The 19,124-nt window shown below is 34.3% G+C and overlaps 1 protein-coding gene across 1 annotated transcript in view; it reads right to left on the minus strand.

The window, feature by feature from the left end:
• Positions 1–18,872, minus strand: part of LOC144470051 (ras-specific guanine nucleotide-releasing factor 2-like) — a 58,670-nt gene extending 39,798 nt beyond the window's left edge. The window contains exons 1-2 of the mRNA XM_078180845.1: positions 18,691–18,872; positions 15,522–15,638 (exon numbers count right to left, since the gene is read on the minus strand). Of these exons, the coding sequence (XP_078036971.1) occupies positions 15,522–15,638; positions 18,691–18,795 (222 nt within the window). The 5' untranslated portion in view covers positions 18,796–18,872. The remainder of the gene's footprint in view (positions 1–15,521; positions 15,639–18,690) is intronic.
• Positions 18,873–19,124: the final 252 nt, after the last annotated feature.

Here is a 19,124-nt window from a genome sequence, read left to right on the forward strand (position 1 = left end):
TGTGGCATTATCAACGAAGCATAGTAAATAATATACATATGTATATAGCTGGTCACTGTGAAAATTCGAAGAATAATAATAAATATTATTACTTATTATTTTGTTACAGTATTATTTATTATTATTATGTATTAGTGTATATACATGTAGTGTATGTATTATTAATATTATTATTGTTACTCTTCTTAATTTAAAGTATACCTCGAAAATATATAAAATATATAAAATTTGTGGAACAATTATTTTTATGCTTCTAAAATCGTACAAATATCACTTTGCAACACTGTTCTAAAAAAGATGTATACATATATGCTATCGCGTTACTTACAATAATCTACTACAAAAATCTTAACAATTTAACCGCAGTAAGATACGTAAGTACATCGCATTATTTTCACTTTCGTTCTTTATTATTTTATCTCAAAAAATTCAAATTTATGAAATTCGTAACCCATTTAATTACAATACACAACCCCGAGCATGCTGCATTATGCATATAGTAACATAGCGTGCTAGGAAACAGTATGTTAATGAATCACCCTTGCAGACCATATTAAATGAACCATGTCCTCCCAAGGAGGTTGAAAAATTCAAGAAGAGAGGAAGCCTGACGACGGTCTTTAATAACGCTTAACATCCGCCTCCGATATCTGTTAGCATGCTCGCGAAACACAGAGACGTATTAACATACACAGCTTTGTTAACAAATAATCGTCCGATATTCTGTTTTACCATTATTCAAAAAATGCCGGAATTTCCTAACACGATCTGTAGAAATCATACAGTTTACATAAAAACAACGCAACTTATTAAAAATGACGTATCCCTCAGTTAAATTTTGGAAAACATTATAAAACAAATTTGTCTTTATTTAGAAATTTTTAATTTCTCTTCCTGCTTTTCGAAGCTGGAGAGAAATTAGATGCACGAAGGAATTGAAACAAGTTAATAAAAACGCAAAGTTATTATTCTCATTTTTATTAGACACGTGGAATTCAGGAGCATCTAAAGAAGTTTTATAGAACATTTTATACGATTCATTTTTCACGAATCTCATCCGTTGTATTCGCAGCCAAGAGACAGATTCGTCCGCGGTATTTTTTCCTCTTCTTGTTGTTGACTCTTCTAGTGATTTCGTTGAAATAAAATCCGGCTGCGATATTCGTTTCATCGGAAATGTATTTTTTTTATCGTTAGATAAACAGGAACGAATTGCCGTTTCTGTTATTATTTGATTGTGATTTTTCATTTTATCTGCTTATTGTGTGGTTCAGAAACGCGTCAAAGAAGGCCACGCGCCGTTTTCAAGTTTTTGACTTAAACCACTTTCATAATTAACACTAAATGAATTCCATATAATGTTGTAATGTAATATCAATAATTTTATTAAACTCTATAGGGTCTTCTCGTCCCCTAACTCAATTCAAGCATTTTTACTTAAAATCTAAATTATTTTCTTAAAATAAAGACAGTTTATATTTCATCAACCCCTTCATACAAGCCTTCAATTAAAAGACAAATGATTATGCTACCTTAGTACAGTTATAATACTGCAGCCATTTAAACATTTCATAGAGCAGGGACGACTTTAAATTATAAACTTAAAGACATGTTTTTGATAAACAGGTGAATATAAATTTTGCCAAATTCCTTTATATTATTTATATATAATTAAATATATACATAAATAATTAAAATTTACTAATTTAATCATTATAATTAAAAATTAATTATTAATTAAATTACAACCACCATCATTTTAATGGTTAATTTTTAACGATATCGTAAAAATTACATTGAATAAATTTAGTTTAAAATAATGTGGGCGTAAATTAACTGATAAACTCATTTTTTTTCAATTTTGACTTAGACCACTTTCGTAATTACGGGCACATATATATTCGTCGTTTTTATATGACAGAAAATAATCGATCCTCGTTCTTTCAATTCCAAACAAATGAAATTCTAATTTTTCGTTCTGCGGACGAATATTGTGTTAACATGCCGGCTGATGTAATTTTACGTCATTCGAAGAACTATAACCGATAGCCGGCGGCGTAATTTTACTCCATTCGAGAATCAATAATTGATCGCCGCCAGCATGATTCCGCGCCGCTTTATATTTAGACGGAAGTGCATCAAGCTGCGCTTTTCTTTGGCGATTTAATCCAGCAAACCCCGCGGCAAACAACTGGCGGAGTTTTATGAATTTCCGGGTTCCAACGATGTTGAAGGAATTGGGAAGAAGTTATAAATAAATAAACAGCCGATCGCCGCGCGTCTGCTTCACGCATTGCATAAAGTATACGAGAACGCGCGTTCGTCGATCAAAATTAATACTGTTTTCGAGCTATTGTTGCTGTCAGCAATCCGACTAGCGTGAGAAATTCATTTCGACCTTAAATTTTCAGTTTTATTCGGTAATCCAGCAAGAAAGGTTCGGAAAACTCTACGGGAAAGCCGACAAATACCTTTTTCCATCGAAAAATGTTTCACACAAAAATGAAATCGCATTAGAAGCGCGAGTAAATTTTTTCCGCGCAGCGATTGTAAATTTGTTAATACGCGATGGATTTATTTTGCTTTCTTGCACACGCTGCGAAGAAAAATAATGAACGAAGAATGTACAAGTGAAAACGTTGGAAAGAGAAGTTATGGTTATAGTTAACCGGAAACTTGAGCTTTGTTACAATTATTTATTATTTAGTTATTTTAATCTCTGATTTAATCGTTAGATTATTTATTTGAAATACTCAGCTTCAGATTATCAAGAATTATAAGGAAACGTTCTCAAAAAGCACTCGCAATTAATTAAATATTCCTGTAACTTTCGTTACATTTTCTATAAAGATAAAATAAAATAAAGAGGTAAATAAAGAAAAATAAAATCAACGCCAAGAGGTTTCATAAAATCGATCAATGAGATTTATTTAAAAAATTCGATGTTTCACTTGAAACAAATTTGATATCGTAGCTGTAATAAAATTCGTTGTTCCAGGAATAACAACCCCGAGAATTGATTTAAAAGGTCTACCCTTCTGTACACCAAGTGCAGCGGAGACGTGTTTATTGAGCCTGATGCAGGGCCGGATCTCAGTATGAATAAACAAATGACCGGATAATCTGTGTACAGGCGCGGAACACGATATGCGGATTGCAAACTAGCGATACAGTGGCCGAATGATTAAGGGAACGTTACAGCGCATCGAGTTGTCGCCAATATGGACAATGTGATTTACAAGAGAAAATATCGGCGGCAATGTTAAAAACGATGGCAACAGAAGCTACATTTAATTAATAAAGCGACACTGAATTAGTCTTCAGAGGACTATAAATAATTATTTTTGAAATGTTATTCGTAACTACTATTAAGTCATATATTATTCTTAGACAAACATTGTTATTAATTATTGTCATTAATAGATGAATGATGTTCGTAAATATGAAATCATTCGGTATTATTAGACAAAAATTGCCATTAATTATTATCATTGACAGAGAAATATTATTCGTCGATTTATTATTCTCAAAGAAAAATTGCCAATAATTAATGTCACTGACGAAAAAATATTATTCGTAAATATTAAATCGTCTGTTATTCTTAAACAAAAATCACCATTAATTAATATCATTGATACAGAAATATTATTCATAAATATTAAGTCATTTACTGGTCTCAAACAAAAATTGCCATTAATTACTATCATTAACAGAGAAAAGTTATTCCTAACTATTAAGTCACGTCTTATTCTCAACCAAAAATATATAATACACGTTTATAAAATATAAATAAATAACATAAATTTCCATGACCTACAGCACCGTATCGCTACAGCAACAAAAAACAGTACATTTGTTGCGTCCGTCAAGGTAACGAGAACACGTCATTACTAACTGCAACATTTTCAGACGAGCAAGGTGAGTTGAGATTGAGAAGGATGTGGCAGACCGTCCCCGTTCCCCTTCCGCCAAGTCTACGCGAACCAGAGACAATGCTGGCAGTTAGACAATGGCATGGTAAAACAGGCCGACTACTTCGATGTAAGAAGAACCGGCGATGTTCGCCGTGGCCATTGTTTCGCGGACTCGTCCCACCGTCAAGGCTGACAGGTGAAATCGATTTCTTGCCTGAGGATGTGATTCCTTTTCTTTGAAAAGGAGCTTTCGAATGGCTATTACGCGAAGAAGATTCCCCTATAGCGGGATTAAGCTCGCGGACAATGATGTAAGTCGGCGGACACCAAAAGGAACCTGCTATTTTCGAAGTAGCTCTATAGTCGACCACCTTGTTCTATGTATTTAGGTAAAATATTCGGGAGCTGCGCGCGAGAGAGTGCATCGCGTCGAATTTAACATGTTCGCGGACAGTCGAAGTTTTGGCGAGACGAATTTGTTGCTAAAGTTGCGACGATGGACTATGCTCGGTCACGTTTTGTCTAATATATATATTTATATATTTGTATGATAAATGACATATACATTTATTTATATGGTGAATAATATATATATATATATATATAATTTATATGTATATAAATATAATTTTATATAATGAATAAAAATAGAAATAAATTCCTACAAAAGAATTCATACACATAGCCACACATAAATTTAGATAATAAATGTATATAATTATAAATATAATAAATATAATTCTATACATCTGTATAATGAATGTATATACATACATAGTATATCTACTATATTCATTTAGCTGACAACGGTTAAAAAATCAATTGACAAAAAGCTAAGCGAAGCTTGAACGTCGCAAATAATCTTCATTATCAACGACAGTGGATTTACAAAAGTTTTGAATTAACAGAGGTTCGTTAAAGCTAATTGAAGAGTCTTGCGAAATGCAATTATTTTCTTTTCGATGTAGTAAACGAAGTTAAATAAAGCTCGCAGATTAGACCTTTCCTTTATGAAGGAAACCGGAACAATTAAGTCGCATAAAACTGTTACAGGTCGGTACGCGTAATATCATTTTCGAATTAATTTTATATTTCATTGTGCGGTCTCATTGAAATGTCCAAGTCTCGATAAAATTTCATTTTTAATAGAAATAGAACGATTTGAAGAATTATTTTATTTTATTGTATGTTATTATATTATATATTACTTTAGTATATTATTTCTTTGTTATTTTATATTGTTTCATTTTACTATACTATTTATTACTTTATTGTACATATGATCGATACGATTTATAAATTTTATTACACATTATATATTATTTTATTCTATTGTATTAAGTATTATTTTATTATATTATTTATTATTCTATTATATTACTATACACAGGATTGCTACGATTTATATATTTCACCATACATACGAAAATAACTATTTCAATGAATAATAAAGGAATAATAATTCTTATTACGATTGTTGTGTTGAAATTATTTGTTGAAAGTCAGAACCCTTTACCCCGTTTCTCAACATGTCCTTCAAGCTCATGTTCCTAGCCATCGGATCACCTGTACAACATTTGTCAAATAATTTATACTTCTCGTTGCAACGCGCCCATTGTACGGACCAATAAAACATTAACCCCTTTTTAAAGCGAATGAAAACCATTTCAGCAATTTCCTTTGTATGTCCGGCAACAATGAAAGTGAATGATGCAACGGTCGAAAGTGATTCAATGCAAAAAATGTAACCCGACGTTTAATGAAAACTGCGGCATTTTTCGATCGTCGGAAAAATGTAATTGCTGTTACCCATAGAACCGTGCGAACTACGTTTTAACGTTTACTATTCGAAGGTGTTCGTGCAAAAAGAACAGCGAATCACTTTTCGACAGAAAGATACTACTCGCGGTACTTTTTTTATAAATCGTTATCGTAAACGTTTCAAGAAGCACGATTAAACAGCAATTATTGCCGCGTGAATAGGACGGGCATGTTTCTAGCAATTTAAAAAAAGAGATTGGAAAGAGTAACAATTATTTCTGCTGTTTTATAGATCTTCAATTTGTTATTAGATGGATCGTTTACTTTGAACTCTTTGCACTCGAGTGACGTCTCAGCGGCGCCATTAAAATTGTTGTAGCACATTTTAAAATTATTGTTATAGATATCGCAGAAGCTTAGATTTAAAAAATTGATGAAAGTGTAACCGTTATACGAGTCACGAGATTCAATTTCATATGCATAGGATTAATCTTGTTATATAAAATGGAAATACTAGAAGCCAGCAAAATTATTTTAAATTTCCAGTTGAAATTGCTTCGAGTGCAAAGGGTTAAAGCAATGTTGTAAATTTACCCTAAATTCATCACAAATTATACGATATCACACTTTTAGATAAAACAGTCTTAACTTCAAATTAAACAGAGCATTTACATTTTAGAAAATATTAAATATTAACCAGTAACAAATAAAACAAGTTTACCCTAAATTCATAACAAATTATACGATATCTCAATTTTAGATAAATTAACCCCAATTTCAAATTAAACAGGGCATTGATATTTTAGAAAATATTAAATATTAACCAATAACAAATTAAACAAGTTTACCCTAAATTCATAACAAATTATACGATATCTCAATTTTAGATAAACTAGCCCCAATTTCAAATTAAACAGGGCATTCATATTTTAGAAAATATTAAATATTAACCAGTAACAAATTAAACAAACTTACCCTAAATTCATCAGAAATTAAACGATCACTTTTAGACAAGCATATACTTTCATAATAATCGATCCCCGTTGTTCCCTCCATTTTCATATATCCCCAGTTTGTTGCAACATTATTTTTCACTCCATCGAACGCCGAGATGCGGAAAAGACCGCGTTCGAGATGGCAGAGAGCGTTTATTAAATTCGACGAGCAGACTCCATTCGTCGCTGGTTACTTATTCACGATATTTCATTACCGCCGGAAACCCGCGAATTTCTGGTCGAAGGTAAAACGTATCCCTGCACAGCTAATTATCGTCGCTGGAAATACCGCGACGCCCCCCCGGTCGGCTACGCATTCCGATGAATAATCAGCGGGCGGAAATCATTCGGTTCGATTAAAAACCATCGGGCGGTCGGTTTATTTTAATTTCCGAGGCACTGGCCGGACCGGGGGGCCGCCGCGTTCACGGTTGATATATTGCTCGCGAAATGTTTGCTTGTCCAATGAAGCCCGGATATTGCCGGCGACGTTGAAAGAGTGCCGCATGAATTATAAAAGCACCGCACCGCGGACGAAAAACGCGATGGGATCATCCCTCTCCTGGAAGCAACTCCTGAAGCGCAACACATTTTCATCGCGTCTAAACGACTTGTAATCGCGTTTCAGGGATGCGAGAAACACCCACGAGCGACGCATCCATGGGGGGGGGGGAAAGAAAAAAGGTAAAACGGACTTGAACCGTCGCGCGACCTTTCGAGAAATCGATGGAATGGCTTGTGCGTTAACACGTACATCGCGTGTAATTATTTCGTTGGCAACTAAGCGATTGCGTATTTTAAGTTAGAAGAATTCAGAATTTTTCCTCGCGAGGTCCCATCAGTTGCCTCCTTCTTTTTTGATGCGAGATCGGTAGACGATATTTGTTGTTTAAGGATGATTTATAGTGTCACATATAATAGCGCAGGCTTTATCGCGGATTTTCATTGAGCATACTCTTGAAGTCTTGCATAGCGCGGAAAGAGCTTATGGGACGCTCTAATAGATAAAATAAAAATAAGACGAACAAAATGGATAAAGGAAAAAATGAAACTAATAAAATGGATAAAATAAAAATAAAGCGAAGAAAATAAATAAAGTAAAAATGAAACTAACAAAACAGATAAAGTAAAAATGAAACTAACAAAATAGGTAAAATAAAAATAAAACGAACAAAATAGATAAAATCAAAATAAAAGGAAACAAGTAAGAACAAAACGAATAAACTAAATTCTGCTTAATACTAATTTTAAGAAAATGTAAAAGTGTTACTAGATTTAAATTAGTCGGTAAAGTGTTAACGAAAACTAATATCACGATATTACACTGACACCAACAGCCCTGTAATTATTATTAATATACCCTGACAACAAAATTACAATAATTACATCAATAATCACTTAAGAAATAATTTATCTTTCTTACAGTCAAAAGAGTACAGCTGTATTACGTATGTGCCCATAATTATGAAAGTGGTCTAAGTCAAAATTGAAAAAAAATGAGTTTATCAGTTAATTTACGCCACATTATTTTAAACTAAATTTATTCAATGTAATTTTTACGATATCGTTAAAAAATTAACCATTATATGGTGGTTGTAATTTCAACATTATATAGAATTCATTTAGTGTTAATTATGAAAGTGGTTTAAGTCAAAAATTTAAAGAAATTATATAAACATCACTTGAAAACGGCGCGTGGCCTTCTTTGACGCGTTTCTGAACCACATAATAAGCAGATAAAATGAAAAATAACAACAGAAACGGCAATTCATTCCTGTTTATCTAACGATAAAAAAAAATACATTTCCGATGAAACGAATATCGCAACCGGATTTTATTTCAACGAAATCACTAGAAGAGTCAACAGCAAGAAGAGGAAAAAATACCGCGGACGAATCTGTCTCTTGGCTGCGAATACAATGGATGAGATTCGTGAAAAATGAATCGTATAAAATGTTCTATAAAACTTCTTCAGATGCTACTGAATTCCACGTTTTGGATCTTTTACCTAAAAGAGGAAGACTCAAAATATACGGAAATATTAAGCTACTTCCTTTATACACCACCACTAAACCAATATCGAAAGAAAAACATAAAGATATTTTGTGTTTACTATCATACATTCCTCCAGTTTTTCAGGAACATTTTAAAAATCTTCAAAACTCGAAATGATGAAGATGCATTACTTTTTTAGAATCATTAATAATTGTGCACGAATTATTTCGTTAAAGTTATTGTTTCAAATAAAACTCATGGTTCTTTATTGCTTTAAATCATTTATAGGACATTCAGTTAATTTTGAAAATGGTCTAAGTCAATTCAAACTTTCAAACAACATTTCCGAATGAAATTCACACAAAACTTCATATTCATAATAAATTTCCATTAATCAAGACTAATAAAATTCTAAATAAAAAGATCGCATAATGTAAAAATATATTTTCATTTATGCAAATCCAATTCATTAAATATCTCGAAACAAGAAATATATGACTTAGACCACTTTCATAATTATGGGCACATATACATATTTACGACGAAAATTCGTCCTTTATGTATTACAGAAAATAATTGATCCTTGTTCTTTCAATTCTTAATTAATTAAATTCTAATTTTCACCAAACAGAGATCATTCCAATAAAGACTAAATTAAGATTTACGTGAATATAAATGCGTTAGTATAATGATTGCAGTAAAGACAAAATATCCTTTGAAATATTGCAAAGTTTGCAAAACACGCAACAAAAGAAAGTAGAACCAGCTATGTACGCGACTGAAAAAATGTTAATTGTTTCTAAAAATAAAGATTCGAAGATAAATTGCTTCGTCTAATAAAAATGAGAATAATAACTTTGCGTTAGACCACTATTATAATTATGGGCACATAACAGTGCAAATAATTCGCGCGGAAGTAAGACCAACTGCGGAAGAAAGACACGAAAGAAAATCGTATCGATCAATTTGGAAGAGAATTTTTCGCGTAACGCGAGCCCTCGCGACGCGCACACGTGACTTTGCGAATAACAAATTGCGTAGATGGGAAGCACTCGGTGGAAAGGACTCGCAGTCGCACGCAAATATTGCGAGCTCTCGTTTCTTCGCGCGAATGCACCGATCCATTTGGGTTTGTGTGGAGCTGGTATCGGAACAAAGAGAACACAGACGGAGAAAGAGAGAAAACGAGAGAGAAAGAGGGAGAGAGAGAATCAAACAAATGCACCTGGAATTTCCGTGCTCGCAACTTTTTCAGTCGCGCCGCGGCGGGATTTGGCGTGTCAAACCGTATATCACGTGCCGCACTTAGTCCATTAACGCCGGTACTGATTAAAATCGATACTCTAACCAACAGCAAATACACCCTGATACCGGCATTGTCACGCCAACTGTGATTACATCGAAGTAATAATAGTATTTAACGAGGTACACCGTGCACACAGAGTGAACAAATCATTGCGACAGTATTTCGCGTTTACTTCGCGCACGGAGTACAGTGCTGGACAAAATTGCACAAGGCTGTCGATATACAATGACCCCTACTACTATTAGGATACTTTCTGAGTTGCGATAACTTTCTTAAAACTAAACTAAATAGTTTGATTTATTTTTTTTTTTTTTTTTAGATGACAGGGAGTGATATACTAGACAATGACTAAAACACTTTGCTACAATTTCGCTATTACTTAGAGTAACAAGGTAAAATAATAAATTCTGTGAGCAATGTAAAGAAAATTTAAAGCCGTAAACATTATAACATTCCTATAAATAATATTTATGTGATCTATTATACTTATTTCATTTTTATTTTATTGATTTTACTCATAGCGAAATTTAATAGATTATATAATAATGTGGGAGGTCGCTGTAGTACAATCCAATACCTTTACCTTTATAATAGATAACAAATTATTGGTTATCCTATGAAAATCCGATTCTAACTACCGGTCGATAAAGTGTTGAAAGCGTTCACTGAATACTGCCGTCTACTATGTATACCAAATTCCTAGTGCCGTGTACACGGTAATCCAGTGCCACATGGTAATCTAAGGGAGCTTTCCTCCGGCAATTCCATTTGGCCCTGTTGAAAAGTGTCCGCATTGCATTCCGCAGACATCATACACCGAGATTTGCGAGCCAATAACGCAATCTTATTACATCCTTTGACGTGTTTTTGCGCGTGTCGAGTGTCGGGAGACTCTATGGCCCCCTGACTATCAAATTTGCAGAGCATCTGCACTTGGCTGACTGCGACGCGATGCGAAATGGTGCAGTGGAACACGACGCGAACCGACAGTGCTCGATTCTACGCGCGCGACAAAAATCATTACGACTTTGACAGCTTGCTTGGATCTATCGGAAAAGTAGGGAACATCTTCCTGAAAGCACCTATCGTTCCGTCAGCTAATGACACAGCGTTGTTATTGAATATTATCTTGCTTTTATTGATAACGCGTGCGACTTGTTGTTAAAGAGACCGATGTTATGGAAAGCATGACTCTGTTTTAGGATTCCACCCTTTGCTCTCAAATCCATTTTAAATTTGGAAATTTGATATAAGATTTCTGGCTTACAGTATTTTCATTCTATGCAACAAAGTGCAGGTTTTATGCGTGCCAAATTGGTTCTTGCGACTCGTAGCAACAGTTTTGCTACTCAACAATTATTTAAATCTAAACTTTATCGTCATCAAAATTATTTTGTAACATAATAGAATAATTTTAATGGCGCGTCAGAGTCATCGTTCGAGCGCAATGGGTTGATAGTTTATTGAATTTAATATTATTAGTATTACATTAGTGTTGTTGGTCTATTGTTATATTGTTGCATTGTTTTACTGTTGCATTGTTCTATTGTTCTATTGTTACATTGCTATATTGTTCTACTCTTCTATTCCTTTATTTATCTACTGTTCTATTTTTCTATTGCTCTATTGTTTTACTGTTATATTATTATATCATTACATTACTATACCACTACTATATTGTTATATCTACAATACGATACATAATACTATATTCACACATGGTGTAAAAAATAGACAATATAGAAGTCACCACTGTCCTTATCCCAAACTCTGTGTATCCAGTATTATTATTATATTATTATATCTACAATAGACTATATAATATTCACTTTGAGTCACCATTGTTTTATTTCCTGAACTCTGCGTATCATTAATTTTATATTATTATATCGATAAGTGGTACGAAAAATAGCCAATAAAAAAGTCACCTCCGTTCAATTTCCCGAACTGTATGTATGCGTGCGTGTGCGTGTGTATATGCGGACGATTGTATTAGCTCGGCAACAAAGGGACAGGAACGCAAATTGCACGCTCGGGGCTAATGCCGGCGTGTTTTTGCTGAAACGCACTCGACTTGTGCACGTGAAGCGTTTCTCGTGGCACTTGACCCGGCCGTCGCGGGTATCGCAGCAGTGTGTACACGCAAGACGAGAGCGACTCGAAACGATAACGATAGTCACCCTCGATAATCCTCGAAAGGCAAACGCAATTATCCCTGGCACTGTTTATGCTCTTTGATGAAACATATGACTCGAATGCTGCCCGCCCGGTATTCTAACAGGGCAAACACATGCGAACCGATACAGTCAACTATACTAATTCGTTGACCGTTGCACAGTGATATGGAAACAGCGCGATCAAGAATTTGCTTCTTTCGGCTTCTGCATGTATAGTGAATATACTATACTATATACTATAATATATACTATTATAAGAATATACTATACTATATACTATAATATATACTATTATATGTATATACTATACTATATACTATTATATGCATATACTATACTATATACTATAATATATACTATTATATGTATATACTATACTATATACTATTACATGCATATACTATACTATATACTATTATATGCATATACTATACTATATACTATTATATGTATATACTATACTATATACTATACTATGCTATACAATATACTATACTATTTAATATACTATAGAGAATTATTTAGGAGTCAACCCTTTCATGTTAACGTCTAAGGTGCGTCTATATTTAACCCTTTGCACTCGAAGCCATTTTAACTGTAATTCTAAATTAACTTTTCCGACATATAGCATTTCCATTTTATATGACAAAATGTATTTTATGCATATGAAATTGAATCTACTAACTCGTGCAACAATAGATATACTTTTAATAATTTTTAAAATCTAATTTTTCATAATATAAAAATTATCTTGAAACGTGCTGTAACAATTTCAGTGGTGCCTCAGAGTCGCCACGGGAGTGCAAAGGGTTAATACGTCTTATTCGACTAATATTATAATGTTAACCCTTTTTACTCGAACGGCGACTCTAAGCCATTCTATCACTGATTTTATATTTTGTATCAACCCCGTACAACCTCCGTCCTCTATCATGCTAGCAACTCCGCTGGCTGCTAATAGACTATACATATACGCTATAAACTACACAACTCCCAAGCCAATACCTTCCCCACACTACTATATAAGCCATTCTATCACTGATTTTGTACAGCATCCAACAGCGGCAGCTTAATAGACACAGGTTCCAGACCATGCTGCGAATGTTATCGAGGTAGATAGGGTGTTTTGAGAGTTGTTGGCCGTTATCTCCCCTCGGCTATTCGCATCTTGATTACGTCGAAGTCTAGAGTAAGCGGCATCGATTATTGAAATCGAGCGAAGACTCCGAATGGTTCCAAGGAGCTGTTAGGATGATTGCACCGAGCATCGATTCGACTCCATTTACGACACCCTCTTTCCCGACACCTTCTTTGACGATGACCATCTACAAACTGTTTAATTACGAGATTCTTGATTTATGTAGAAGGTGTCGCAAAAGGAACTTCTCACTTCCCAATTGCGAGTGATTGAATTGGATTTCTTGTGGATCAGTAATCTATTAGGTTTGGTAGGAAAATAAGAAAATAATGTCGGCTACCAAGCTATATCTTCAAATCGACATATCGCAAATCGGAATAAGTTTTTTTTAATCAAAATAACATCCATTACAAACTACACATTTTTTGCCAATAAATTGACAGTTTGTTAATTCCAGTATCGTAAAATTCTGTTGTTCTGGAATTGATAAATTCTTCGACAGCACTTTCAGCAGCAGCTTGGTTGGCAAATACTGGTTACCTTGCAAGTAGCAGTGAAAAACTCTTGTAATCGATTTTCACAATTTCCTCTCGATAGAGATGGAAAACACAATTCACAATTTCAGACGCTTGGCTTGCACTTTCACCTTTATCAAAGAAAAATTGTAAACTGTACCGAATTATCTCTACGTTGACTTCCATTTTTAACACCCTGTAGCTAGCAACTGAATGGACCGAACAAAAAACAGAAAAAGAATTTTGGCAGTGCGAAATGTCACCTTTCCTACAAGTACAAATCTGAAATTGTTTGATCGATACTTTAACAGATATCGATCGTTGCAGCCGTCTACCTAATGAAAAATAATAGATTTCTTTTTCCCCAACCTAATATGTATTAAGAACAAATAAATGCTAATTAATGCAGCGTGGAAGGATTCATAGTGTAAGAGGATAAGCTCGCTATAGTTTGATTGCGTATAAAAGAAAGGGGAAGCAACTTGTGGGGCTCTCTAATATTCGCTCGACCAGTGGATTGAGTTAACTCGTACGTCGTAATTGAGAAACACATTCCAGAATTCGTAGACAAACGGAACTCCATTTCGAAAACGTGCTCGCACAGTATCAGACAATGCTCGTGGAGTTTCGCGTAAGCAATGTTTGATTCCAGTTGGACTACGTTCCGGTATCGAATTTCATTTGTGTACGTAACAAGCAGATGACGATTACACCGGTAGAGGCATCAATAACTGTTATATCTGTCTGTGGATAACATGGCAATGACGTTGATTTCGGGCATCGAATGGCCTATCACTTTATTTAAACTCCCCATAAATCCTTCGTAATCTACGGGTGTTAATTACTGTTTATACGTTTCCAAATGCATACAATTTATTTTCTTCCATGGCTAATATAATTGACATCGCATCTTGCATTACATATTGTTAAGATGAATTGTATACTAGCACACAATGTGTATGGATTATTGTTCCACGTGTATATGGTCAAGTTAATTAAGTAATTAAATCGCATATTGCCACGACGATGAAAGGAAATTATATAAATTGTTACTTGAATATTTCTCATTATTCTAGCTAAAGGTATTTTACCTTTGTAATGATTTCCTAGTGATGAATCTTTTTTAATTAACACAACTTTTACCGTACCCACCTTTTTACAATATTGATGAAACAGAGCAAAAAGCAATCTTTTATAATCCCAATTTAGTAGTATTTTATTAACAAGGCGTTAAATGTTAACAGCTTCTGAACGGTTAATTTAATGCTATTTTTTAACCAAATATCTCAAAGGTCTAAAATCCTAATTTCGAATTACTTTTTAAATCAAATCACCTTCCATTAATTAACATCTCAATTTTTTACGATTATAAACAGGACACTCGTGTGCCAAAAATAGGTATATAGAAAGGATGTCATTAAAGTACAATTTAAAAAAGACGAATATCATTGTTGTAACGTTAAGAACAGCTTTTAGCACCCAACAGATTTGTAACCAATTTCGTAACATAATTTATGTGCTACAACCCCGTTGATTATTTGCTCGTGACTGACGTAATTTCTCAACACGCTGATAATTACCATTGGACAAATGCAGCGTCCGTCTGTTTATACCGTCAAAGAAATATTTACAACACCGTTGTTGTGTAGAGAGCACCGCGAGCGCGCGCACGCAAGCCCGACACAATATTATACAAAGACTAAAAGCTGTGTACACCTACCTGTTTCTCGGACTCCTTGCCTCTGGCGGTGAGGAGCCGTTCGCAGTAGCAACCCTCCAACAAAACAACGCCGTAGGGCCTGGAACACTGTTCGTTCTCGTAATAGAACAGCAAGTTCTGAAACAAACATCATACCCGTCATCAGTTAACTGCGGAAGGGTCGCACGAACTTCTCGATTATTTCGGCCGTGCGATTCGCGAACTCGTTCGGCGACGACATTTTTCTAAATCGCTGGCTGATGTGTCAAGATCAGGTCAAGATTAGGTCAAGATTATGTTATGGTTTTGTCAAGGATTTGTTAAGGCTTTTTTAAGGTTCTGTCAGGGTTCTGTTAATATTATGTCACGGTTTTGTCAAAACTGTGTCAAGGTCTTGTCAAAATTATGTCACGGTTTTTTTCAAAATTGTGTCAAGGTTATGTCAAGACTTTAATAAAAATTATGTCACGGTTTTATGATGTTAAGATTATGTCAAGTTTATTTAATTAATATCAATAATCGAATTAACATCCTAAAATAATATACTTGGGTCACCAATAACCCAGGTTTTATTTTGCGACTTTTTATTATTTTATATACTGGCTAAGAACACAATATCCGCAGCGCAATACGAAATGTATTTATAATAAATACTTGCCGAACTTTCGAGAATTGATAAAAATAAAAAGATAGTAAAATAGAAAATACTAAATTGTATAATATATAATCGTAGCTAGTACAATATATAATAGTATCTACTATAATATATAATACTAACTACTATAGTATATGTATAATACTAAACACTAAAATACATAACAATAAATAATAAAATATATAATGTCGTATGGTAAAATATATATAAATAAAAAGCGTTAAACGATTAATTCATTTGGCGATATCTGGATAAGAATAAACGTGAGAATAGCCGAACGATCGACGTGAAATCGATGCAAGAAAAGAAATTCGTCCTCGCAAAGTTCGGATAAGCAGCAAAGCGGAAAAAGGTAGTCGTCGAACGAAAATGATTACACGATTCTGGTTGGAACTTTCGTTTGCAAACTTTCTCAAACATCTTGTGAAATAATTCAAAGTTGTCTGAAGCTTGACCGAACTTCCACAATTTTATCTTAACGTCTGGAACACGTTCCCGGGGAACTTTTCAATGCGTTAAAGCAAACAGAGACTTGTCAACTTTCGCCGATGCAAGCGGTAACTTTTCCAACCGAGCGCCGAGGCTGACTTTCGCGTTATAATGCGGTTACTTGTTAATGTGATCAATTGGTCCGAGCTCGCGTAACGTGAATTCCTTAGAGTAAATTGTGAATATTATAAATTGCATTATTAATGCGATTGTTAACTCATATTATTCATTTGGGAACAAGTGTTATTAATATAAACCATTAACGCAGTTATTAAGGTAATCTGTTAATATGAATTATTAATCATATATACATATATATATATATATATATATATATATATATATATTATATTAATATTAAATAAATAGTAATATTAAATATTAGTCTGAATTATTAATATAAAGCATTAATGTAAATTATTAATATAGATTACTGGTAATTAATCTAATATTTCATCCACTAATTTTATTTATTTTATAATCTACGAATTATTATTATAAATTATTGATATAATCTATAGTATGATGGAATCAATTATGATATAGAAGATGTAAATATTCCTATACAATACAGTAACAAAGATCACAAAATACAATTATATTGAATTTTAAACATTTATATTAACATAATTATCCAAAATATCGTATTAGCCTAAAAGAAAGAAAGACATTTATAACTAAAATAATTACGATTCTCTCAAATCACTTAGCAACACGTCTCTGTCATTTTGCGTTAATTAAATACTGTTATATTTGTACTATCATCTTGTCAAATATATTCAACAAACCGTCTTCTGGATTCAAAGGAACATCGGCGAAAGATGAAGTCGCCGCTGCTAAGGAAACGTTTTACGACATTGCCGGCTGCCCGTCGAGCCAGAAAACAATCGAACTTCCCTGTGATTTGCAGAAACGGTAGCGTAAAAGGCGTTTCGCAGTTCAGTAACTTATTGCAGGTCTCTCATTCAAGTCGCCCCGGTTCGGTACGTTCAAAACAGGGGGACTACTTCGCTGAGATGAAATGTCGCAGATGGAACAAAGAGGAAGCTACAGCCTCGAATCACCACTATCTTCGTCAATCTAGCTTCCTCGGTGGAACAAAACGATTCCGTGACAATCGCAGACAGCTGTAATACATTGTTGAACAGCGATAACGAGTTAAATGGGACTCAGCGTTGCTACGCTTTAAAACACGATCTTCCGACTACTGCTTATAGGATCGAACGAACAGATGAAACGTTCGCTACAGATTCAGATCTGCAATCATTTCGCTGCGGAATTTGTCAACCATTCGTGTTCAATGTTTATCAGTCATATTTTTAATCCTTAACACTTTGTCAACGTCGGACGTTTTATCTCATTGAAGCATACGTTATTATTATTATTTATTTTGTTACTGCTATGCACTACTTATTTCGTTGTTATTATTGTCATTTATACTGTTATTACTGTTATTACTGTTATTATTTATTATATTATTATTTATTAAAATATACGATTAAATTGAAGTCGTAAGATAAAACTGTACAATCACTACTTCAACGTCCTCCCGTTTCGTAAATGTTAATAAAAGTACCGAGTCGTAATCGATTAACTTAAAAATACATTTTCAAATCTAAGTTACTATTTCCGACACGTATGAATAATTAAGAATAAAAAAGTTAATATATTAACTCGTAGAATAGTCGATCAGTTCGATCATTCCACGACAGCGGAATTCCCATCTAATTTCAAACAACGTGTTACTCTGACCAAACAACAAATTCGAATTGCGCTTTAACAATACGAAACGGATAAATATAATTAAATCATTCCGCTTTCTAACTACGATTATAAATAGATTTTATACAACGTTCGCAACGTCCTGGTTTCCCGAAACGGTGCCAAACGTTTGTTCCGCGTCGTGGTTCGAGTACGCTCTGTAATAACAGCTAATTAAAAACCGTTTCGAGCCTCGAGCGCCCTAATCTGGTTAAAAGCCGTGAACCGCGCCGCCGCCGAAATAGTATTCGAGTGAAAAAGAAGTGGCCGGGTGTGTGTGCTCACCTGATATAAAACGAACCACCGTAATTGCCACTTGGCCGAGTCCGCGGTCCGCTTATGCAGATTTCCCTTCTTGGTGGGGTTGCGTAGCGCCTTCTCCGACAGCATGACGAGCTGCGAATCGTTCACCCTCACTGGAACACACAGAGAACGAGCATCGCGCGTTCAAACACGTCCGCCATAACTGATTCCGCAAACGAATCGGGCAACGTTTACACCCAATGTCCCGTGGCATGCCGCGCTAACTAGTTGTGCATCATTGTTCCCAAGTGGAAATTCATTCGACGCATTAGTCACGCGACTGCACGACTCGTCACCCGTGTTCCAACAGCGAATTTTCTCCATTGTGATCCCGCGTCGACGAATTAAATTACATCACGGCAAACTGAGTTATATTTCCCCCTTCGCCGGGACGCAAACTGAAATTCTCGTCGAAG

Source organism: Augochlora pura, chromosome 5 (assembly GCF_028453695.1).
Source record: "Augochlora pura isolate Apur16 chromosome 5, APUR_v2.2.1, whole genome shotgun sequence".
Taxonomy (NCBI): Eukaryota; Metazoa; Arthropoda; class Insecta; order Hymenoptera; family Halictidae; genus Augochlora; species Augochlora pura.